At 38.6% G+C, this 24844-nt stretch overlaps 1 protein-coding gene across 2 annotated transcripts in view; it reads right to left on the reverse strand.

Moving 5' to 3' along the window:
* The window catches only part of PGM1 (phosphoglucomutase 1), a 41508-nt gene extending 16957 nt beyond the window's left edge, over window positions 1-24551 (reverse strand). The window contains exons 1-2 of one of the 2 annotated variants that reach the window (XM_014063242.2): window positions 24237-24551; window positions 2301-2463 (exon numbers count right to left, since the gene is read on the reverse strand). In XM_014063242.2, the coding sequence (XP_013918717.2) occupies window positions 2301-2463; window positions 24237-24482 (409 nt within the window). In that variant the 5' untranslated portion in view covers window positions 24483-24551. Of the gene's footprint in view, window positions 1-617; window positions 689-2300; window positions 2464-24236 lie in introns of those variants that run through there. The other variant, XM_087719550.1, reaches the window with a different exon arrangement.
* Between the last annotated feature and the right edge of the window lie 293 nt (window positions 24552-24844).

Here is a 24844-nt window from a genome sequence, read left to right on the forward strand (position 1 = left end):
TGCGACCTTAAATAGACACAAAAAGGTAGGTTTTTCAGAGGTGCCACCCTCGTCCCCAGAGAATTCAGCTTCCTGCCTGAGTAGGAAATCCTCCTCCTCCCATTCCGAATCCTCAGAGAAGAATGGGGAGACTGAAGAGCTTGGGTGAAAGAAGCAGTTTCTGGGAGCTTCTGGGGGCTGCAGATGCTCGGTTTTGCGAGTGCGCTTGCCCTTCGCTGCATGCCTGCCTCAATGCCCTGGGAGATAGCTCTGTTAATGACCTTCTGCATTTCCGCTGAGAGATTGGGCCCCTGATTCTCAACAGGGCGAACCCTGGGGTCTGGTCTGGGGGGGTGGATGCTGCGGGGCGAAGGGCCCTACGACTGGCCCTTCCTCCAGATCCAAAGGACAGGTAAAAAGGTCAGCCTGGTCCGCCATAGAAACGCCTGGGGAGACTGCCATGGCCAGAGAGGCCGTGGGGGAGAACTCCTGGCCTTCCTCTTCACTGTTAGAAATAGGATGCGTTCAACTTAAGAGTAGGAGAGAAGTTAACTTGGGAAGAAGGGCGGCCTGTAAATGTTTAATAAAACTAAAAACTAAAAAAAAAGAATGGAGATGAGATGATTAGAATTACTTACCTCCATTTGAAGTATTGAATTTAATGCCAAAAATCTCCATTCGGTCCACCAGGGTTATGACTCTGAGCAGGAAGAACCTCCAAGGAGGGCTCCTCAGGAGTCACCAGTTGGGAGGCTTGGGTCTGCTGCTGGGCCTTGGAGAATTGTTTTTCAAGGGCCTTCTGGCAGCGTAAGGCATCTTTATCAGGCCCTGATCCCTGCTTAGGCCCGGGCCTGGAATAGGGCTTGTTACCCCTAATGGCCTCCCTGACAGCCATGCCGGCCTGCCTAGAAAAGACCCGAGAGGAGACCCCCAACTGTCCAGGATCCTCAGGGATCTGATCTGCCATGGCACAAAACTGGGCCTAACTGAAATAGTAGGGACCATCTCCACTCACCACCTCACAGCAGCCCACCACAGACCAAAGCGCTCACAGAAGAGACTCAGAAGGTCGCAGGATCAAATTCAATCAAACCGGGCTTGGCGCGAGCAATCACAACTTCCAGCACCTGCAGGAGTATTAGTTTTGCAACCCAGGAGGCCTCAAACCTTTGCTGCTGCGATTGGGAGGCTTCGGAGTCAGATTGCCGGCCAGGCCGGTCAATAATGTCTCCTCGCGGCTCCTGCAATGAGTCAGGCTTCAGGTAGCTGCGGCATGTGCTTAGAATTGAAAACGAAACCGGCAAAGGTCCAAAAATGGCAGGCAGAGCTCTCTCCCGCCTCGCCTGTAATTTAAATTAGCCGGCAGAACCGAGGAGAGCCCAGAGAAGCCACGCCGAACGCCGGCTCTTAAAAGCACAGAGGACGGCCAAACGAGCTCTCCAAGGGGGTTCCCACCACAGTGGGGGTGCTGCGGCGGCGCTGGCGGCGGCACTCCAACCCACGTGCCTCCCCAACAGCTGCCTGTATCCCCCTACAGCGCCTGAGGGATCCAGGACACCGGGAAGACCAAGAGGGGCGAGAGAACGGCCGAATTGAACAAGGGAAATTTTTCTCACCAAGCTTGCTCCAATTTTCCAATGCTATTTTCACATTTTAGAACAAAGAGAGTCCAAGCAAATATATCTAGAATTGAAGAGAAACTCTAAGCGCGTCCACTGGGCTAACTGAATTGAAAAAAACTGAAGATAATCAGCACCAGAGGTGTGGCTTAAAGTTTCAATTCAGTTCTGGGCAGTTTGGCTGTATTTAACCCTTGCTTGGACTCTCCTGAGCAGCGCCTTGGAAAAAAGTGGTAACGTTCATAAAAATTTAGAAAAATGAGAAATGCAACATTTTTCTCCTACAATTTTCTATTTTCCCCCAAGGACTTCCTATTGCTATGCAGGCCTTGACATGAGATCACTGGTTGTGGAAGAAAGAGCATAATTGTACATGCAAACACTGCTTCTAACACTTTTTATTAATATATGATATATAGTAAGAGTGATTAAATATAAATTCTAGCAGAAAGTGATATAAAGTATACATTTCAGAAAGAGTAGCCTAGGCACTTGTATCTATAGGTCTTTCCTTCCTTGTCTTTCCTTCAGTTAAATATTTTTCCTCTAGAAACCCAATTGGATTCCTTCAACAGATCCAAATCATAAACATACCATAGTCAGCAGTGCAACAATAGATGGGCAATGTCTACACATTCAACTTAAGAGTAGGAGAGAAGTTAACTTGGGAAGAATGGAGATGAGATGATTAGAATTACTTACCTCCATTTGAAGTATTGAATTTAATGCCAAAATCTCCATTCGGTCCACCAGGGTTATGACTTGCTGTCAAAATTATACCACCAATGGCTTTTATTTTCCTAATAATACAGGACACTGCAGGGGTAGAAAGAATTCCATTCTGTCCAATTACTAACCGGCCAATCTAAAACAAGAACAGAAGAAAAGCAAAACTCACAAAAGGTGTTAGAAGACACAAAAAGTTGCTTTTTTTTAGATTGCAATATTTACCAATGTTTTCTTCAGCTTTTACAATAGCCAGAGTTTCTTTCACATTTGACACCCTATTAAAAAAATTGGGCAGACAAAGGCATTTACATGTTTCTTTATTTTAAGTATTTGTTCCATTTACCAAATTAGGCACAACAAATTTGCTTCATTTCAAACAACTCTATTGGTTACTATAAAGGTAGTTCCCAGTTTAAGAACAAATTCTGTTCCCAAAATCTGTCCTTAAGTGGAACAGTATTGTTGTATAATATTGTAAACTTGGTATTGTATAATGAACTTGAACCATTGTGTATTTAACTCAAATTTTGTTACAATAGGCTCCATTCTTAACTATGGGTTGTCCTTAAAAGAAGGGCTTCTTAACCCAGGGACTCACACTACCAGCATAATCTCTCGTCAGTTACTAAATTTGTATGGTATTATTGTTTAGCTTATTTTTAAACCAATTTCTAAAACTATATGCTCAAAAAATCTCTGGATATTTAACAGCACCTTCATGTTCTAGTAAACTAATCTAAACCAATAAAATGTTATTCAAGTAAATTTTGATGATTAAAATATCCTCATAAAGTCAAGGTTTTCAATAAATGTTTCATTTATAAGTGCTTTAAGAAACCATATTTCTTTTTGTCTTTGCTGTAACTTCACACCAAATATGCATACTTCTAAGCTATACTGCATCTGATAAACAAGCTTAAAATATAGAATAGTAAACTGACTGAAATTATTGTCCAACCTCTTCCCCAAAGCTAAACATGTTACCCTCTACTTCTGTTATATAATGATACGTGAAAATGACCTTGAGGCAGTGGTGAAGTTCATTTTTTTTACTACCTGTTCTGTGGGCATGGCTTGGTGGGCATGCCAAGGGAAGGATACTGCAAAATCTCCATTCCCACCCCAGTCCAGGGGAAGGATACTGCAAAATCTCCATTCCCACTACACTCTGGGGCCAGCCAGAGGTGGTATTTGCCGGTTCTTTGAACTACTCAAAATTTCCGCTACCAGTTCTCCAGAACCCGTCAGAACCCGATGAATTTCACCCCTACCTTGAAGGATTGATAAGGCAAATAGTTGCTGCCTAGGGAATGATTAGTCGAAAGAAGTGGAAAGCCCCCCTTGCTTAATAGTCAGAAAAAGAAATTTAGGGAAGACTTGTCATAATAGATCAGTCTATTAAAACAGTCACTGGGAGATTTGTACTTTCAGACTTATAAGATTCCATTATTGTAGCTTTACAATAAAATAGAATTAGCTTATCTGATCAGGTTTCCTGTCTGGTTTATCTTTGAGAGCCTACAGTAAGCAGCAACATCTCATTTATAAAATAAACTAAGATGCTAATTTACTTTCATGTGTCTGTAAATACATGAATGTGGGTATGGGACCTCAAAATTATGGAAGCTATGCTTCAAGCTCAACCAGTAGGAACAGGCACTTGGGATGGGTCCCAATTTGGAGCATGTATGCTGCTGCTTTTAACCCCATTCTCAAATTCTATTCACTTGCTAAAGATGGCACATGAGTCTGAGACTCAATCTGCAACATTCCAAGTGATCAGAGATTCCTCCCAAATGGAATAGATACATTCTAATCACTGCAATGAAATTAATTAAAAAAAATTAACTCTTTGAAGCATTTTTTAAAAATTTCCGGGGAGATTTAACATTTAGATGTTTTTATATTTGCAGGTTTCTTCTTCCACCCACCTATGCATGCATGCACACAGTTATTTTGGTGTTTCTGGTGCTTTCCTATTAGAGTAAAAAGACCATCATGACTCTCTCCTGGCCCTGTGGAGTGTGAGGTATGTAAACTTCGACTCAACTAGCTGTATTCAGGAGGCTTCTGTAAGAGATAGGGTATACTGATAGCCTGCCCTGACTCTATATAAGTTATGACTTTCTCATTTAGGATCAAGTTGGATGAGAAGGTGGAAATTGGTGTCACTTACAATTTGCACTTCAGACATGCACATTTCAACCTTCATTTTCTCCAGCTATCCATTGAAGACATGCGTACGATTGTAAATGTATATTTACAATGCTCTGTGATCCTCATGGATTTTTTTTACTTGAATTGCAAATTTAAAAAATCCATCTGCCCAGGTGAAAGCATTCTATGGTCATCTGAGAAATTTACTGTAGGATAAGAAATAATGTTCAGTCAAAGCTGAAATTTTTATTTGCTAATTGTTTATAAATTTATTATTTATTTGTTATTATATGTTTAGATCTTCTATAAAGGCAAAGATAATTTGAGATTCAGTTCAAAATAGATCTACTGATTAAATGGGATGGATTTTTTCCCTATCTAGAATTATGTAGTACTGTCTGAATTTTTGGCAAATTACTTATCATAGTACATATCTCATTTTCCCTTTCAGCAAAAACACTGTTTATTGGAACCCTAAACAGTAGAGATCAGATTCCCAATTGAGTTAACTGCCTTGAAAGCTTTCTTCTTCAGAAGAAGATCTATTAGACAGGAAGGAACCAGAACTGTAGATCAACATTCTAAATATGGCTTCAGCAGCCCTGGACCTCACTATAATTGTAACTCTAATTATAGATTCCCCTGTGTAGGCATGCAAACTAAGGGAATTCTGTTACATTAAGTTTTATTTTAATTAAGTCAGAAATTAATAAAGGCATATAATTACTTAACTGATTATTACTTCTGGCAATATAAATCTATATATTCTAAGAACAACAACAAAGTTCAATATATAAATTAATGAAATCAACAGGAAAAAAACTAATATAAAGATAATATTATCTTATTTGGATAATACGACTCATCCTTCTTAAAATTACATATTCCATTTGCTGTGTCTCCCATATATTGATAACGCAGAACTGATGTTCAGGTAATATGTTTACCCAATTTAACTTGAAGAGATTTCCAACAAAAGATACATTTGGATATCAACCATCTTCCAAGAAGGGCACAATGTCAATAGATTTTAATTAAATCTAACAATGGATGACTAGTCCAGGTGCCAGTTGGGTTAAAAAAAAGCTTTAAACAAAGCTAGCTCAATTTTTGTAAAGCAAAAACTAAAAAACAAACAGAAATCCTTTGTAATGTCTGTATCAAATAGATTAAAAACGTATAATGTCTTGTACATTTTCAAAGGCCAAGATCTACTTCATCAGATTGATCAATGTTATCAATGTATGAAATATCTAAAGGGAAATTGCAATTTATTGGGTATGCAATAAATTAAAGCTTACAAAATAACAGCAGTGGCAGAAGAGTGAGTCACAATATTATCCAGATCAAAAATGAATATGGAATCCATTGAAATGGAAATCAACTACAGGTAGTCCATGACTTACGACTGCAACTGAACCCAAAATTTCTATTGCTAAGCGAGACATCTGTTAAGTGAGTTTTGCTCCATTTTATGACTTTTCCTGCCACAGTTATTAAGTGAATCACTGCAAGTGTTAAGTTAGTAACCCGGTTGTTAAATGAATCTAGCTTCCCAGTGGAGTTTGCTTGTCAGAAGGTCGCAAAAAAGATTACATGACCCCAGGACACTGCAACCATCATAAGTGTGAGTCAGTTGCCAAGCCTCTGAATTTTGATCACGTGACCATGGGGATACTGAAATGGTTGTAAGTGTGAAAAATGATCAAAAGTCACATAACTTTGAATGCTCACCAAATGAACTGTTGTAAGTCAAGGACTACCTATATATATAGGATGATTATGACTGAGCCCATCCACCACTTTTCCCAAGCACGATATAGTAATGTAAATATTTGAAACAGTGGAAAGGTCCTATAGGGGAAAGGTCCTGTAGTAATCTCAGCATGATCAGGATTTGCTGACACAAACCTGGGAATTGGTTTTATTCAGCGACTTCAGAGGAGGAGCACTTTGAAGCTGACTGCTTCTTCAATAAGAACCTAACAAGCTGGAGGAGGAGCCAACATTGTGATGATACATCGTGCGGACTCGACAGTCCGAGACACTTTTGCCCCTGGACAGTCCAGTAGGACCTAAACCGTCCCGAAGAGACAGTGACTAGGAAGACAAAACCTTGCTGGTCGCAGGGACACCGCAAAGTCCCTGATTGACCCAAGGGAGGTGCTTTCAACCGGAGGCAAACAGGCAGCCCCCAGGCTGACAAAGTCAGAGACGGCTCCGGAAGGAAAAGAAGAGGTGAAAGTGTTCCATTTGGTGAGGGTTTTTTTTTTACTTTCAGAAGATTGCCTTAAGAAACCTTTTTTTAAAAAAAAGATATTAGTCCTCTAAGTAAGAATAAAGCGGCGGATTTAATCCTTATTGGACTGCCTTAGAAAGTTCTTTGCTCTTGCTTGTAATGATGTTTAATGGATTGAAGTGATTGCAACGTTTCCTGTTTCTCTGCTTGAAGTGAATGGACTGATTTCCCCCCCCCCACTTTTTACTACCTTAATTGTTTTGGCTTAAACTAAAACTTTTTTTATTTTAACAAATTCCTCTTTCTACTTGTTGTAAAATCATATTAAAGATACTTAAAGAAAAAGTATTAAAAAAAAGTTGAATCTGCCAGTCAGAAGTTTTTTTTCCCTTGAAACAATGTATTCTTTGTTCATTCCTATTTGACTTCACTGACTATGCAAAGGACGGGTTTGGAACTTGTTTATAAAACCTGATAAAGACTCAAGGAAACGAACAGTGTTTTGCAGGTGCTCTTGGAAATATTTTGGCAAGAGAAGGAAAAGGAAAGAAAAAGGCAAGAACCCTTCTACTTTGAAAACCACAAAAGAACTTGTGCTTAAGATTTAAAATAAATATAGATATATTCTTCAAGAAATTTTTTTGACAGGCTAGAGTGGCAGTGATGATCAGATTCCTCTTTTTCTTTACATCTCTTTTCTTTTTGAAAAATGGATCAATATTCAGATGAGGAAAACTTAAAACTTCAAAACATCCTGGCTGGACTTCAAAATATTTTAGAAGGATCTGAGAGATTTGACAAGAAATTGGATAGACTATTGGGTATCACATCAAAAGATGATGGAGTTGGAGCCCCAAAAATTAAAGAAGAGAATGAAAATACAGAAAACAAAGACAAGATAATAGATGAACTCATTAGTGGAGTAAATGGGAGTGAAAGTGGAAAGAAGGGAAGCTGGAAAAGTGACTTTGACAATTTGGAGCTTTATCCCAAATCCCAAGATGTAGGAGGAAAAAAAAGAGCGAAAAGGATGGAGTTAAGAAGACAAACCTATCCAGAAATAAGTTTAATAACCAAAGTTAAGCTTATGTTAATAACAATTCTAGGGCAACAAAACTACATGAGAGATCTTCTAAGCTACAAAGTGCAGAGAGAAGTTCAAAACTCTGGAAAGGAGCTGAAAAGAGAATTGACACAACAGCTGGCGAGAGAGATAAGACCATTTTGCTACTGGAAAGATACTGGTTGATAATGCTAGTTGATGATAAAAAATTAGCCAATTTTTGATGATTAATAAGTAGGGATTTTATTATTTTGTAGACTGTTTTAGATTATCATTGAATGTTTATTCGTTAACATATAATTTACTATGATATTAATAATGAATTGATAACCTTAATTAAGATAAATAATCGGGTCATAAATTCTAAACTAGGATCTGGCAAAAAGACTTATAAATCTTATTAACAAACTTTTGTTTAGATCTTGTTATGAAGGTATAATTAATCTGGGTCAGAAGAGAGGAGACATGATACAAATAGCAAACAATTCATTTTTTTCCAACTATAATAATAATAAGGAAATGTTAATGGATATTTTTGGTGGTTATTAAGTAGAAATGTCAACATCTCTTAGAGTGTCTTAAATTTTAAATGTTTATTTTGTTAACACGTAATTAATCACGATAATAACAATGAAATGATAAACTTAATTAGTAAAATAAACTGGATATAAATTGTAATCTGGGACTTAGGGAAAAGACCTATAAATTTTATTAATATATTTCTGTTGAGAGCTGGTTATAAAGGTATAATCTCTTTTGGGCCTGAGCAGAGGAGAGGTGAGATAAATAGTAAATAATTTTTAGTTAACTACAATAATAATAAGGAAATGTTGATGGATAATATTTAATGATATATATAGGTGTGTTGTACTAGTAAAAGTAAATTGGACAGAAGCGTTAATTTGTGAGTTGGGGGGGAAAAGGGGACAGAATGTTAGATATCCTACTAATTGACTCTCTTTTAGAATATGTTATAAAGATGTAAAGTTATGGTAGACTCATTGAGATTGTGAAAGTATGCCAGTAGGTGGTTGTGTCTTCAAATATAAATGATTTTAGATAAAAACAAGTTTAAGTAACTGTAATCAAATGAAAATTGTGGTACAGTGATAGCAAAATACATAAATTCTAAAATGTACAACTTAATTTGAATGAAGTATATGCAATGATTGTGGAAGAAATGCACAAAATGTATTTGTAACCAATGGACACGCTTCTACAAGATGTAATGAAAGATTATTCTTTGTGTGTGTGTGTGTTTTTGTTTAATAAAAACAATATTTTTTTTTAAAAAAAGAACCTAACAAGCTGGCATACATTTCCCAGGTTGACACTTTAAAGCCATAATGTGGACCTTCCCTTAAGGTTTAGGAAATATGTAATACAGCCATTCTAGTTTATTACCTCTGGGAGGGGCTGCTGCATCAAACCAACTCAATAAATGATTGAGGTCATTATATAATAGTACAATATATAAATCCAGCCAGTGAGTCAGTCTATTGGTCAGAAAAGATACAAATTAACAGCAGGACTGAACCAAGCAACATCTGTATAAAGAGCATAGTTATTTTCAAGAAAAAGAACAGGGGATAAAATACAACCCAATGTAGAATTTGTTCCTAAGGCATGCAGGGAGCAAATGCAAGAACAGGGAGACACAATTTCTAGCCCACCCTCAACCATAGACGATCACTGAATCCCTTTGAGCCAATCATTCTCTCTCAGCCCATTCTAGACAGTGTAGAGAGTGATGGGGCTCCAGATACTGTATAAATAAGACCTTGAAGCTTCAACTCTCCATCTTCAAATATCATGCTAAACCATTTTATATTTATTTACAGTATTCCTATATTGCCAACTCCACATGAGATTTATGTAGTAGGAAGAATGAAATGATGCAGAGCAATTGGATGTATGCGGATCCTCCTAAAGCAGAGCTTCCACACCCAACTGATCATTTACTGAATAAGATGCAAGACTAAAAGTCTTCCCTGTTGAGAGCAGCTTTAGGCCGTCATTTTAAAACACTGAAATATAGGTGTGTCCATTCATTATTTAGCCTCACTGTTATTCTTTCCATGATTTTTGCAATGATGGCCATAGAAAGTTATAGAAATCCATCTCTTCCTTTGAATTAGCAGCCTTGTGATCAGACGAACCAATTATACCACCATTAGAAATCTGCTTCATTACTATGACAGTCATGTCTAACAGGAAGGGGGACATTCACAATCTGGGTTTCCATATTGTAAGGAGGCAAACACTCACTTATAAAGCACTGTCCTCTGCCCAAACTCACTCCAGCTGTTAACAAACACTCCTCTATAATGCAGAAAACTCAGACATGAAATATATTTTTTCTGCTATTTAATTGTTTTTGAATTTTTTAAATATGCAAACGTTGACTTGGAGGGCCATAATACCAGAAACTAGTTGAAAAATATTTACTTTTATTAGATTTATAGACAATATGACTATTGATGAATAATCATAATAATGGCTAGATAATCACTTACTGCAGCATAACAATGAATATCTGCTATCAAGAGCATCACCCCAAAATGGCTATTGTTTTCATATCCTAAATACTTTATGTGCTTCCTATAATTTCAATAAGCTACTTTAAAAAATGGGATGCTGAATTAGATAGACAATTTGTCTAATGAGACAGAGCTCTAATATTACTAAACTAATAATATACTTGGGATCCACATGTTTAAACTGGCTTAAAAGCTATCCAGTGGTTGCTGCTTTAATGTCTTTCATTACCAAATCCTTTTTCTTCTCTTTTCTGTGTTTTGGCAGAAAAAAGGAGGGCTCTATACCTTATGCTGAGTTTTTGAGGCACTCTAATTTAAAGTATTATAAAATATGAGACCCTCTTTCTGATTCAGGAAGGTAAGAAATGAGTTGACACAAAGTAAAAACCTTTCTCTGGAGTGTAGGAAGACCTCTGTGGAAATCTGTGACTGATATGGATGGACTTTGTTTTTGTTATCTCAAGCGTCACTTCATGCTGAAGACAATCCTAAAATCTTACACTAATCATACTATAGAATAAAAAAGTATCTGTATTAAAAAAAATATTACATAGGAAAAGCCAAGATAAAAGGATGCATTTTTTAAAAAAATGTCCAAAATATATCAGAATTAAGCTTTGGTGAAGCACAAAGAGGACACTATTCCACCTGATAGAGAGTATGACAATCTATATAAAGGGCAACAGATTATGAAGGATGGTGCAACCTTTGGATTTTTAAATTTTCCCACTTGAAAAAAACTTTTTAGATATAACATTACAGTAGTTATGCATGTTGAAAATGAATCACAGAAAACTTCTGGTTCAACTTGATACTGTAAGAACTTTAAAGGCTTTCAATGACTTAATTACAGTTAAATTGTTTTATATGTTTGGACTTGGCCATTGTCTTCTATGAACCATTCAAATGGGTTCCACCCAAATTTGCTGTTGAACTAATTTAAGCAGGCAAACCTTCACATAAAATAATTTCATTTCCAAAGTATGACTGATTTTCCTTCCAAATTAATAATATTCACTTGGCAGAAAATTGACATTCACGAGGCTCAAGCGCAATTTCTAACATTATTTTTAAAAACTTCTCAGGGACAGTAAAGATAAAAGTTCTTACATTACATTTAGGCAGAACTCTAATGGAATTTTGTCACACCTGAAGCTTACGGGATAATGTACTCAATATTATGGTTTTCAAGCACACTAATATTTTTCTGACAAAAGTATTTATGTACATTGAGAAACTTAACACATGCTTTGTCATGTCATCTGTACAGCTCTAATCCACAGTGAGAATTTCAGCTATTTTAACTATAGCAGGGAAAAATACACAGTCATATACTTCCTAATTTAAGCAAAAACACTGAACCTATAATTAAGTGCACTTAGTAATCAGTCATTTGCAGTAGATAACAAAGAAACAAATAACCAAAATATTTTTTATCTGCAATAATTTCTATCTAATTTTCAAAGCAAACCATGAAATAAGGGTCACTGTTTTCAGTACTAACTTAGGCATTTCTGCCTTTCAGCTCCTCATAATCATCCTAATAAAAATATTATTGGCACATTTATAAAAAATAAGAGACATGCCCCTAAATGAGCCAATCCTATATTAAGCATTAGTTATATAATATTTATGATATACCAACCCCGTTAGCAGCAGCCATCTGAGCTATCAGTTTAATTGCAATCTTATTAAAATATCTCCCATCTCCTCCAACCACCACGGTAGATCCTTGTCGATCTCTTAGGTCTATGGAAAAGAATATACTCTGAATAAAATTGTGCAGGTAGTTTAGCTTGGTCTGAAAAATGAATGTCTTCTTCCGTAAGCCACTAGTTCCTGGTTTCTGATCATTATAAGGTGCTGTTGGCAAAGTCAATATTGGTAGTGGGTTGTCTTCCATGATCCTTTTTGATATAAATGCATTAAAAATAAGGAATTATATTAGCAACGAAGATTTAAGATCAGCTTGGATACCAATATGAAATAGAGGTTCAGTGAAGTAGTTCTATATCCTAAAATAGCTCCTTGAACCTTCAGCCAAATGTGGTTTCTGTAACTGAAGAGCTTTCTTGCACTTGCTCTGAAAGATCACTGTCAGAGAAAATACATACAATTTCACCCAGAGATCCCTCAGGAAAACAGATATCTTGGATAATGTTGAAAGCCTTTTTGTTTGCTGTGGTGTCACAATTTTGGGTCTCCTACAGCATCACAAGCAGGATTTGACAGCTGTAAATTCTGCCTGGTATTCTTCTTTTGATCAGAGAAGAGTTTGCAAGAATCTTAGTGTTGCTCTTCAGTCAGAAGTAGTCTGATGAATTTTCTCCAACTGTGAGTCCAACTAAAGTAAAGCTAAGGTTTATAAATGACAGCCTGGTTTCAGTTGTGGCTCCAATTTTCATATAGTCTTCATCCAGACATGAATATCATAAAGGTAGGTCTAGAGTGGAGAGTGCAAGTCAAGTGCTAAAGTTATTTTGTGGAGACTTTAAAGGTCACTCTTAAAATGGAAGTCAGGACTTCTCAGTTACTTATAGTTTCTTTATCCACCTGTTATTCTAATAACCAGAGGGTTCTATAGGGCCAAAAGGATACATAATATCACCCTCCCCTGTAATATTAATAAGGCAATCAAAATAATTATCTAGCAACATCAACATTTTTTCTTAATTTCTTCCTTCTCACACATAAAGCACAACTTGATATTTAGATTTCAACCAGTTGGTTTTAAGTTCATGTTAAGTAAAAACACTTTTTATAAAATTTCTTAACGAGTGCACACATTTCTTTTATTCTTTGGAAATACTTGAAAATTATGTAAGCATTTTTCATGAGGAATTAAGATAAATCTAAGTTCTTGGTATTTACTTTCCTAGACAGCTTGTATCTCTCCAGAGATTCAAATTTGGCTCCCAAATGTGCTTTAAATAATGATGCTGTATTAATTTTAAATTTTAATACATTAATTTTAATGTAACAGAAGGGACAAATTATTAAATACATAGATTGTCCTCATAATAAAAAATGACATTTATTTTTAAATGATCTAAAAATTAAATTACTACCTTCTAGTTAGTTTTGGGGGGCGTGTTTTTTACTCTGCCCCATGTCTACTAAATGTTGACTGCTCCCCTCAGTTTGACAAACATTGGACACCCTAGTCTGTTGCAAATGTGATCATTTGCAAAACCTTCCATGAAGTTATTTCCTGCCATCATGGCTGTCCAAGCATGCAACTAGCATGTAACAGAGTGGATTATTTGATCCTTTGAAGAGAAAGAGAAAAAACATGTAAAAACTCCTAACTCAATATACCTGATAAATAGCCTTTATGTTGCAAATAAATCCTTATGTTGCAAAATAAAACCTAGCTCCTTTTTTGGGGGGTGGGGGGGTACTGGTACAGGTTTATACTTTTTATATGTGGATTATATCATCTTTTCTCTTCTTGATACATTTAATCTGATTACTAAGAGTACATTATTGAATATTATCACTTGGTTAACCTTTCTCTCAAAGCTGGTTGGTGTATACAGTATATAGCACGGAAAATAAATAATTGAGCACGCAAAAGAGAAACAATATTCTTTTTTTTAAATGTTATTGAAAATTTGAGAATACATGTAGACTAAATTCACAGGTAGAAGCTGCCCTCTTGTGGTATACACTGCAATCACAAAATTCAGAGAGTTTTAATCAATAAGGACTGTAAATTGGTGAATAATTTACAGCAACTTAATTACTGAAAGTTAACTAATATCCTGTAGTTCCAATCTGTAGTAACTATTAATTTATGTTACATTAGCCAGACAGCAGACTGCACTGCAGACATTTATACATTTAAGATAATTGAATGGGATTTAAACTCTATTTTTTCACTAGAATGATGATTTTTTTCAGTAACAATTTGAAGGCAATATGGGTCATTGGAGAATTTGCATTAATATTCTGTCCTGTTATTCACTGCATGACCTTGGGAAAGCATCTTGTTGTCCAATTTCACCACATTCTTGTTGAAATGAAGTTGAAATGAAAGAAATGCTAATCTGAGTTCCTTATAAGAACAGTCAGAAAGAAACTTTTATCTTTTATCTTATCTGACCTGCAATATGTGAGGTTGAGCGAGATAATAGAGAACAATAAAAAGAGAGAAGGTAAATCCATTAGCAGCTTCATCTTAAAAGGCAATAGGAGGAGGATGAAGTATTAAGTATATTTGCTACCTTAAGTTATGTATAAAAATAACAAAGGCAGGGTAAATAAAATAAATAAAATAAAGAGTCCAGTAACAAACATTTTTCTTATTCAGTTCATTGAGCCATGACCTTAAATAATTCATTGTTAATGAGAATTGGAAATTCTTATTATGGATTCATATACGTACTTCATATTTACCTTCAGTAAGATATCTTATATAAATCTGTAATTGGTATACTTCCTTCATGTTGTTCAACTAAATAAAGCTTGGCAGCTAAAAAAATGGTTTCCAAGGAACTCTAATATGTTTAAAATTCAGTACGAAAAAAATATCTGGAGCAGAAACCTCAGTTGTATCCTTGTTTGTCTTTACTATCTCATGAACCAGATTACAGAAATGAATGATGGATTTACAGAGTTATATAATATTTTCTTCAAATACTTACGTACAAAGCATTTAGCCCTCTCTAATCTACTGATCTGAGATACTGCCATAAATAACAAAGTTGGCTTAGCAATATATATATATATAACTCTGATCCGTAATATACATTTGTACCAGTGGTGGGTTGCACCACTGGAAGCAGCAGCCACCGTACTGGAATGGTGCTTTGGAGGGCCCGCCCACCCACTCTCCTTCCTTACCTGTATTTGAAGGAAACGGGCCATCTGTGCAAGCGTGTGCAACATACGGTGCCTGCGCAATGCTCCATCGAGCAGCTGGAGCGTCGCTGGTGGTAAGTGCGCATGGGTGCACAGTGCTCCCGTTGCAGCATACCGGTTGCAATGGGAACTGAAACCCACTACTGATTTATACTAGTCCCACCCTAAATAAAGAATATTCAAACTTGCATATTAAATTGCATGTGTCTAACAAGAGTTCATAGTACCTCATATAATAACCATCTATCTCTGATGGTAAGCCATTAGCTAGGTTCTCTGATCATGGTAGGATTTGTACTAATTCAGTTTAGTAAGTTATCTAGACATTGCACCTTGAAAACCATGGTTTATGCCTTAATATAAAGGTGAGCAACAAAGGGGACTAACTCCATAAAGTATGACTAAATAAACAAGACTTAGCAAAATGTGTAAAGTAATATGTTATCAGAATGATCAAAATAGAAGTAATTGTTACCATATTTTTCAGAGTATAAGAAGCACCTTTTTTCCTCAAAAAAGAGGCTGAAAATCTGGGTGTGTCTTATACACCAAATACAGCATTTTTTGCCTCCCGAAACCTTACCCCTTCACCAAAATGGCTGTGCATACCCTTATGAAGGCTTTCAGAGAGCTCCTGAGGGCTGGGAGGGCAGAGAGCAAAAAATAGGTCGTCCCCCCCCCCACCCCCAGCAGCACTCTGTAAACCTCCATAAGGCTATGCATGCAAATTTTTTGACAAAAAACGGGCCCGTCTTTGCAAAAAAAAGGGCCATTTTTTGCTAGTTTTTGCCCCCCCACGGCCCCAGGAGAACTCTGCAAGTCCCTCCCCAAGGCTATTCATGCCTTTAAAAAAAAAACCAGGCCCATTTTCATGAAAAACGGCCCATTTTGGGGAGGTTTGCAAAGTGCAAAAACTTTTTTTTCCTTTTGGAAAGCTCTTTAATTGATTGATGAGAATTACATTGATCAAATGCTGAGCTAGCAGAAACACCTACCTATTTACTGTATTTCTCTCTCTCTCTCTCTCTCTCTCTCTCTCTCTCTCTCCCCCTCTACCTACACACACTCTCTCTCTCCCTACCTACCTACTGTATTTCTCTCTCTCTCTTTCTCTCTCTATCCTTTATCTACCTACCTACCTACCTACTCTTTCATTCCCTACCTATTTCTCTCTCTCTCTCTCTCTCCCTCTACCTGCCTATCTACCTACACACATACTCTCTCTCCCTACCTACCTACTGTATTTCTCTATCTCTCTCTATTTCTCTCTCTATCCCTTTATCTACTACCTACCTACCTACCTACTCTTTCACTCCCTACCTATCTACTTTATTTCTCTCTCTCTCTCTTCCTCTACCTGCCTACCTACCTACACACATACTCTCTCTCCCTACCTACCTACTGTATTTCTATATCTCTCTCTATTTCTCTCTCTATCCCTTTATCTACCTACCTACCTACCGACTGACTCTCTCTCTCTCTCTCTCTCTCTCTCCTCTACCTGCCTACCTACCTACACACCAGTGGTGGGTTTCAATTTTTTTTAGAATCTGTAGGTGTGGTCTGCTTTGTGGGAGTGGCTTGCCAGCCATGTGACCAGGTGGGAGTGGCTTGCCAGCCATGTGACCAGGTAGAGTGGCTTGCCAGCCATGTGACTGGGTGAGCATGGCCAACTTGTAAAATGTGGTGAAACTCACTTAACAACACTGTTGCTTAGCAACCAAAATGTTGGCTCAGAAACTCTGGCATTTGAAGCACGCAAGTCTTAAAGCTGTCAAGTTACAAGACCCCTGCACCTCTAACCCTTTAGAAAAGAAACCCAGGGGTGTTCAAACTTGATAGCTTTAAGACTTGTGGACTTCAACTCCCAGAATTCCTCCTCTAATCATGTTGGCTCAGGAACTCTGGCATTGAAGTGTGCAAGTCTTAAAACTGTCAAGTTACAAAACCCTTGCATCCCTAACCCTTTAGGAAAAAAAAACCTTAGGAGTGTTCAAACTTGACAGCTTTAAGACTTGTGGACTTCAACTCCCAGAATTCCTCCTCTCATTCTTCATCTTTATGATGTGTGGATGGCGGGGGGAGGGAGCTGGAACCGGTTCTAAATGGCACTGTAGATTTGTGGAACCTCTTCTATAGAAGAGGTCAGGACTGGCAGGAACCCACCCCTGCTACACACATAGTCTCTCTCCCTACCACCTACTGTATGTCAGCCCTCGGGCTGCCATTCGGGGGGAGCCAGTCCATCGCCACACCCTCTCAGCCATGCTTACATGCCACCAACGCTGCCACATTGATGTTGACTCTCTGATGTTGGCGGAGCCTGTAGCTGCATGTGGCTCTGCAAGGCTTCCCTCACTATTCTGTTGGGTGCAACTGCCTCCTCAGAAGTAACTCTTCTACTTCAATGCAACTGCCTACTCTGCCGTAACTCTTTTGCTTGGATGCAGCTAACCACGAACGCTATGATGACACTGAGTGGGTGTGTGGCTGAGGGTATGGGTTATGGTGATTGGTGATGGTGGTTGGGTATCATCTGGGTGGAGTTGTGGATGGAGCTGGGTGGGGTAATGGTATATATATGAATGATGGTGTTAACTTGGTTAGAACTGACTTGGATTTGCTTACCTTTGTATCGTTGTCATTTAGTGCTGATTATCATGTAATATTAGATAGAGATAAAGTTTTTCACCAAACAGACTCTGTTTGTATTCAACGTGAACGCCGGAACTTCACTCTGTCTGTCTGTCTGTCTCTCTCTCCCTCCCTTTATCTACCTACCTAACTACTCTCTCTCTCCCTATCTACTATATTTCTCTCTCTATTTCTCTCTCTATCCCTCTACCTACCAACCTACCTACACTCTCTCTCCCTCCTACCTATCTATTGCATTTCTCTCTCTCTCTCTTTCTATTTCTCTCCATCCCTCTACCTACCTACCTACATACCTACCTACCTACCTACTCTCTCTGTATCTGTCTCTATTTCTCTCTCTCTCTATCCCTTTATCTATCTATCTACTTACCTACCTAACTACTCTCTCTCTCCCTACATACCTACTGTATTTCTCTCTCTTTCTCTCCCTGTCTATCCCTCTATCTACCTACCTACTTTTTTTTAAAAAAATTGCCCCTTCAAAACCTTGGTGAGTCTTATACTGAAAAATATGGTAATTAGTAATTATTTTTCAATTAGCTTGTGTTGCAGACAATATACCATAATAGTTCCTCCTATCAAATTGCAGAGCAACTCAATTTACAGGTTAAAACTACTATCTCCTCACAAATTATATGTTGTCACTAGCTTTAAACAGGCTGTATGTTCTCCTGGAGGTTATGTAATGATCTCTCTTACTATAGCTGGTTTTAACCTTTGTACTCCAGCAATGATATTATCAGTATTTAGAACATGAATTACAAGAACATCTCAAAGAAAGATACTAAGAAAATGCAAATAACATTCTTGATAGATTGTAAAGATCAAAGCAACTAATGATAGAAGAAAATGTTTCAGATGGTAGCCTCAATAGGTTAAAATCTACCCTAAGAGGTAGAAAGCTCTGAAGTGCTTACAAAAGAATCAGGGCATGTTATCTCAAAAACCCAGTTCCATCCTAGTATGTTAGGAGGTAGTTGACTGGATTTTACAGATTCTCACAGTTTAGAAATCCTGCTGATCTAGTTATTTAGCCTGTAATCTTTCTATCCCATCCAGCATTCCTTATGAAAAATTAGCTGCCTACTAGGACAGTGAAAACCATTATAAAGGAACAATTTATATAATGCATGCTGTGAGAAGAGGGAATGGACTTGAGGGACAAGAACCAGAGCTACTACTAAGACAAATAATCTGATAAAAGAAACCCGAGTCTGGGCAGAACTATGCTTAAGAAAATATCTTAGAGAAAATTCCGTTACTGCATTTTTACAATAAAAGTAATTTCCCAGTCTGATCTTCCTTGAAGAATTGGCATGAATTTTGCAAGTCTGAATGTGCTTTCCTTTTCTCTCTCTTTATCTCTGAACAAACAAGGAAGAGTCTTCCCTGAGAAGTTTCCTCAGGTTACACTTCCATCCCAGACCCAGAGTTGTTTTACAAGACTATTGTCTTGGTAGTGCCTTTTCTTGCTGTTCCTCAAGGCATTCCTTTTCCCATTACAATGCATCAACATAATTGAAGTACGGTATCCATCTTTTAAAAGCACTCACATTATCTTCCTCTGTCTATTTAGCTTTGCTGGCACTTTCAACAAAAGTAATGTATGTACTAAACTTGCTTGTGGAGACAGAGAAAGAAGGCACTAACTGAGCCTATTGCATCTCAAATTTCCCACTGATTTCCATAGAGTTTATTCCCAGACAGGGATGTGCAAATCAGAGTAAATCCAACCTACTTTATTACCGTATTTTTCAGAGTATAAAACACACCATTCCCTTCCCCCCCCAAAAAAGAGGGTGAAAATCTGGGTGCGTCTTATACACTGAATACAGCATTTTGGCCTACTGAAACCCCTCCCCCTTTGTAAAAATGGCCATGAAGAGGGTTTGGGAGGCTTGCAAAGTGCTCCTGGGGACTGGGGAGGGCAAAATGAACAAAAAAACAGGACGTTATTGCTCATTTTTGCCCGCCCCCTCTACAACCCTCCCAAAGCTCTGCATGCCCTTTTTTGGTTGCAAAAAATGAGGCATGCAGAGGATTTGGGAAGCATGCAGAGTGCATAAACTTTTTTTTTAAAAAAAATACCTCTTCAAAATCATGGTGCGTCTTATAGTCCGAAAAATATGGTACTTAGTTTTTCAAGATGGATTTTTGTTCCAGAAAATTTCTCTGAATCTGTTGCTTGTCGATTTAGGGGCTATTTGATACTATTTCTTTATACGAAGACATGATTGCTAAGATTCTTGGCCTTTTCTCTTTTTTTCATACCAAAAATGCCAGGCAGCCAGCAGGCAGCAGAAGTAGCCTGCAGTACTGCATTCTAACCACTGCACCACCATGGCTCTTATGATAGTTACAGAATCCCTATGGTCATGTGATCAAAACTTGAGCAACCGATATGTATTTACAATGGTTGCAGTATCCTGGAGTCAAGTGATCACCATTTGTGACCTCAACAGTCAGCTTTCAACAGTCAAATCTGAGGGACGCCAGATGTGTGAACGACCACCCAATTCACTTAACCACAATGATTTGCTTAATGACCATTGTAAAAACATTGTAAATCAGGTGCAACTTACTTATCAACTTCTTTGCTTGTTGACAGATATTCTGCTCACAATTGTGGCTGTAAGTTGAGAACTACTTGTATCCAGACTTTTTCCTGCAGAAACATACTATGTGCATCCACTAGGGATAAAAAAACTCAAAAGTAGTCTTTACAGAATCAAGGCATGCTGTGCCTCAATTCACTATTTTCAAAACTTAAATTAACAGTCAGATATGTTGGCTTTATCTAGAGATAAAGACTGACCTCCGATAAGAATTTGGTGAACCAACCTCAGACGAAATCATGAGCAAATAAATTTGCTATTTTAAATGTGAGAGAGAAATCTGATCTTAGCTTTCAACCATCATGGTATGTGAAGCAGATCTCTCTATCCCATAAAAAAGAAATTTGGAATATAGGAAAGAGGAAACTTTTTTTTACCATGACATTTTCAAAAAGTACAGAAAAGCCTAGCTATAGATACTGAGGAGTCAGTCCTTCTAGGTTCCTAGCCAATCCCCCCTCCCCCCCCCAAAAAGCTATAACAAAAGAAGCAGCTGGGGACTTGAACATGACCTAGATTTACATTCAGTAATTCCTTCTTGGCATGCAGAGTGACTGCTACTCTTGGACTGCTACTCACTCTGCTGGAAATGTCCATCTTTTATTACGATCCTCTGAGTATGTTTCCAGACTCAGGACAAACCAGCCTTTCTATTTAAAATAATTGCAAGGATGGCCCATGTGTATGCTCTCTGCAGGCAAGAAGTGTCTGTACTCTTAACTATCTTCTGAAAACTAAGATAATATTGTACTATTCATCTCTTAAAAAGAATCTCTCTTAACTTTCAGTGAAATAGTCTTATACAACAGGTCTTATTCCATAAGGTCTCTTTTGTAGGGGAAAATGCTTAGTTTATCTTAAAAGAAAGGGAACATTTTCTTCTGTAACCTTGAAGAGATGAATTATAAAACAGTAGAGATGTATTTCATTTTTATACTAGGTAAATTGTATTAGTTTAAAATGAACTTTCACTAGGCACCATGGGGATCTGCAACATCTTCTGATGCTTGTCCATTAAAGCACCATCACACTGTGCACCAGCAATATATGAACAAAAGGGGTACAGCTCATGCTAAGATGGGATCTTGCTTTCAACAGACTGACCTGCTGACAGACAGGCATAATTGGGGATTGGAGGCACTATTCGGCAGTTGCTTCCCTCCTTGTTGAGAAGGTGGTTCTGTTCTTTATCAATGAAAAAGAGAAGCTGAGACTGAGTCCTTGGGTCACTTAATGTGGAATGCCCAGACTTGGCCCACTCCTTCATATATCTAGTATCAATGGAGGAGTCATCCATTAGATAGGGATTAGACATCTTCAATATGCTGATGATATTTTATGATTGTAAGCCACACAGAATTACCTTGATATATGATGGGCAGGCTATAACTTTTATAAATCTGTCAATCAATCCAACTCAAGCCAATCAAACTTATCTCAAGCCAAACAGGAAATGATAGGGCCAGGTTATTTGAGATATTATCTTTTCCCAATTACTTCAGGTCTACCAGAAGAAGCATACTCCAGGTCCCATCTACTAAGGATCTATGTTTGATGAAACCCAAGATATGGGCCTTTTCTGCCATGGAGCCCAACCTGAGGAACATTAACCCCCCTTCTCCTCAATAAGGCTAGTTCTCTCTTTGATGTCACTCTGTAAGTCTGATGAACATGAGGATTTAATGAAGTGGCTACATTGTATGCAACATCTATGCTCTGCCTAATCTTGATTGATTGACCTCACCCCATAAGAGGCTGGGCAATTGGAACACAGAGAATGACATCCTTGTGGGCAGCAATCTCACTTGGGAATAATATGCTCCTTGAGGCATTCTGGAAACTAGTAAAATCAATCCTCTTCTCTAAAATATTTCACAGGAACATTTTAGCTAGGAAAGCAACTGATTTTCTTTTGATGTTTGCATTGTTTTGTGGATCATTTTATTCTATGCATCATAAGCAAATTCTGCTAATGAATAACACAGAATTAACTACTGCTAATATCAGACTGCTCAATGCTTTTTCCCCACTAAGTATGTTTCCAATACTAAAAAAGCACCTGTAAGATTCCAGTCAGTCTATCCATGCCTAGCCAGAGATAGTGTCTACACATTGTAGTTAAGGTATGAGCTGATTCCAAGTCTTGAGTGTTTTAGATGAATCCACCCACAAGTGTTTTTTTCAGGGCCGTTGCTTGAGAAACATGCATATGCAAAGTAACTTTCTCTCAGTTCAACTTACTTCATAATGTGGCTGTTGTTTTCAAGCTGGTACCTTTCACACATGTTGTAATTCACTATAATAACCCCCCACCCACCCACCAAATGTGTATTTCTAAGTGAGACAGGATTTGAAAACAAAGAGATCTGGTAAGAGACCAGATTGAATTTTTAAACATGTATGCTACCCAACTCACCAAGAGAGAACTCTAGACAGCTTACAACGAAGTTAAAACATAAAAAATAAACATAATATAGAAGTTGGGAAGAAAAAGTCTGTTCCATTTAAGGGAGTAGCAATGTTTTTGAATAGCCCATGTTTAAAAAATAATACCAATAAGAATAAGTTTTTTTTATTAATGCAGTTCCTGATTGGAAATAATTATTTATACAAATAATAAAGGCAGGTTATAAATGGATAAAATATTTTAAACTATATAGGCCAACTTTTCACACAAATGTTTATTCAGAGGAATTTAATCCACACTTGTTTAAAACATCAGATTTTCTCTTTTAACCCCCATAGACCAATCTAAAGGACAGGCTTTTGAACCTTCCAGTGCTTGCAAAACTATTACAATGAATTTTGCACCTGCATGCAAAGATACGAAGACCAAGCCTGTCCCAAACCGTTCCTGCAATCGGTTGAAGCCTATTTCCCCATGTTAGGAAAACCCTATTTATTTTAAAATAAGGGTAACCTTTGGACAGACCCTGCTAAAAGAATTGCTGGTATCTCAGGGCCGAAACCGTATCTGCAATGTCTGAAAGGTTAACTTAAATGTCAAAGATTGAGGAGCCTTTTACAGCTTAGCCAGCCCTGAGTGCCATCACTGTGCCCCCACACCCACCCTCAAAACCGGCAAGGAACCCGTGTGTGTAAAAATAATCTCGCCAGTGCCACAATCCCAAATCGCCCTGACGTTTTAACCTTGCCCCCATTCTCTGCTGGAGGACATTTCCCCTCACGAAGGGTTATTTGCAGCTCCGAACACACATTTGAGGGGACGGGAAAAACCCAGCACCAACTAGGAAGGCCCATTGCAAACTAAGCGCACTTCCCTCAACGTAAATCTTTATTCGCTGACGAACAGATAACAAAAAAACGGGACCGAGCGTCAGTGCGTGGTTTAAGGAGGCCTGAGGGGAGGGACCGAAGCAGGTTCTCGGCTGTAAAATTTATCCCTAAACGGGCGCACTTCTGCACTGCCATCCACCCCCCGTCAGTCTCAAAGCTCGCACACGCCATTCAAAGGCATGAGGTGGACTCCAAGCGGCGAAGGCCGACAGGCGGCCGCCAAAAAACGGGGCCTCCTTTAAGATCGCCTCAGGCGCCGCCGGCTACTTCTCCGGAAGGCATTTCCCTCCCAGTCCCGTACCAAGCAAGCTCACCGGTACGGAATTGGGCGGAGGTGGGGGAGGCAACCGGAAAGAGTCACATTCCCGTCGCCTGTCCGAAGGGGTGCAGACACGCAACGTTCCCACAACCGGCGGGCAAACTCGCGGGCACCCCGGCGAGGGAAGGCGACAGACAGACCGAGGCGGCTGCCCGACTTACCCCGTTGGCGGCGGCGATGCGGAGGATCAGCTGGATGGCCTCCTTCATGTAAAACCGCCCGTCGCCCCCCACCACCAGCGTTGCCGCCTGCCTCTCTGCCGGCTCGATGGTGGAGATAATGCTCTGGATGAAGTTCTCGGCGTAGTGGGCATTGCCTTGGAAAACCTTGACCCGCTTGCGGAGACCGCTGGTGCCCGGCTTCTGGTCGGGGTAGGCGGTGGTTTTGACGGTCACGATCTTCACCATGGTGGCCGGGGGTTGGCGGACGGTTTGGAGAGGAGCTGGCTTGGCTGCAAGGCTGACTCTACCTTTCGTAGCAGCCGCTGGGCTGGCTTTACCCCAAGCAGCCACATCTCCTCCCACTTAAATTTAAAGTCGCAGAGGATCCTTTCCCCACGACTGGGTTAAAACGGTCATCAAGCCCCAGTCTGCATTTGCAGAAAAATATCCAGGTGTCAGCCTGTCCAGTGATTGCTTTCCTTTAGCCCAATGGGCTGCAAATTTCTACACACCTTAAAGACTGCTGGATGGTGTAGACATAAGAGGGACAACTAAAGGAGTTCAGCTAAGGACAATTTAAGACTGACTTTTTGGGTTTTCTCCACTTG

The sequence above is a fragment of the Thamnophis sirtalis genome, unplaced genomic scaffold, assembly GCF_051295495.1.
Source record: "Thamnophis sirtalis isolate CommonGarterSnake01/CBP01778 unplaced genomic scaffold, rThaSir2_p1.2 scaffold_7, whole genome shotgun sequence".
NCBI classification, from domain to species: Eukaryota; Metazoa; Chordata; class Lepidosauria; order Squamata; family Natricidae; genus Thamnophis; species Thamnophis sirtalis.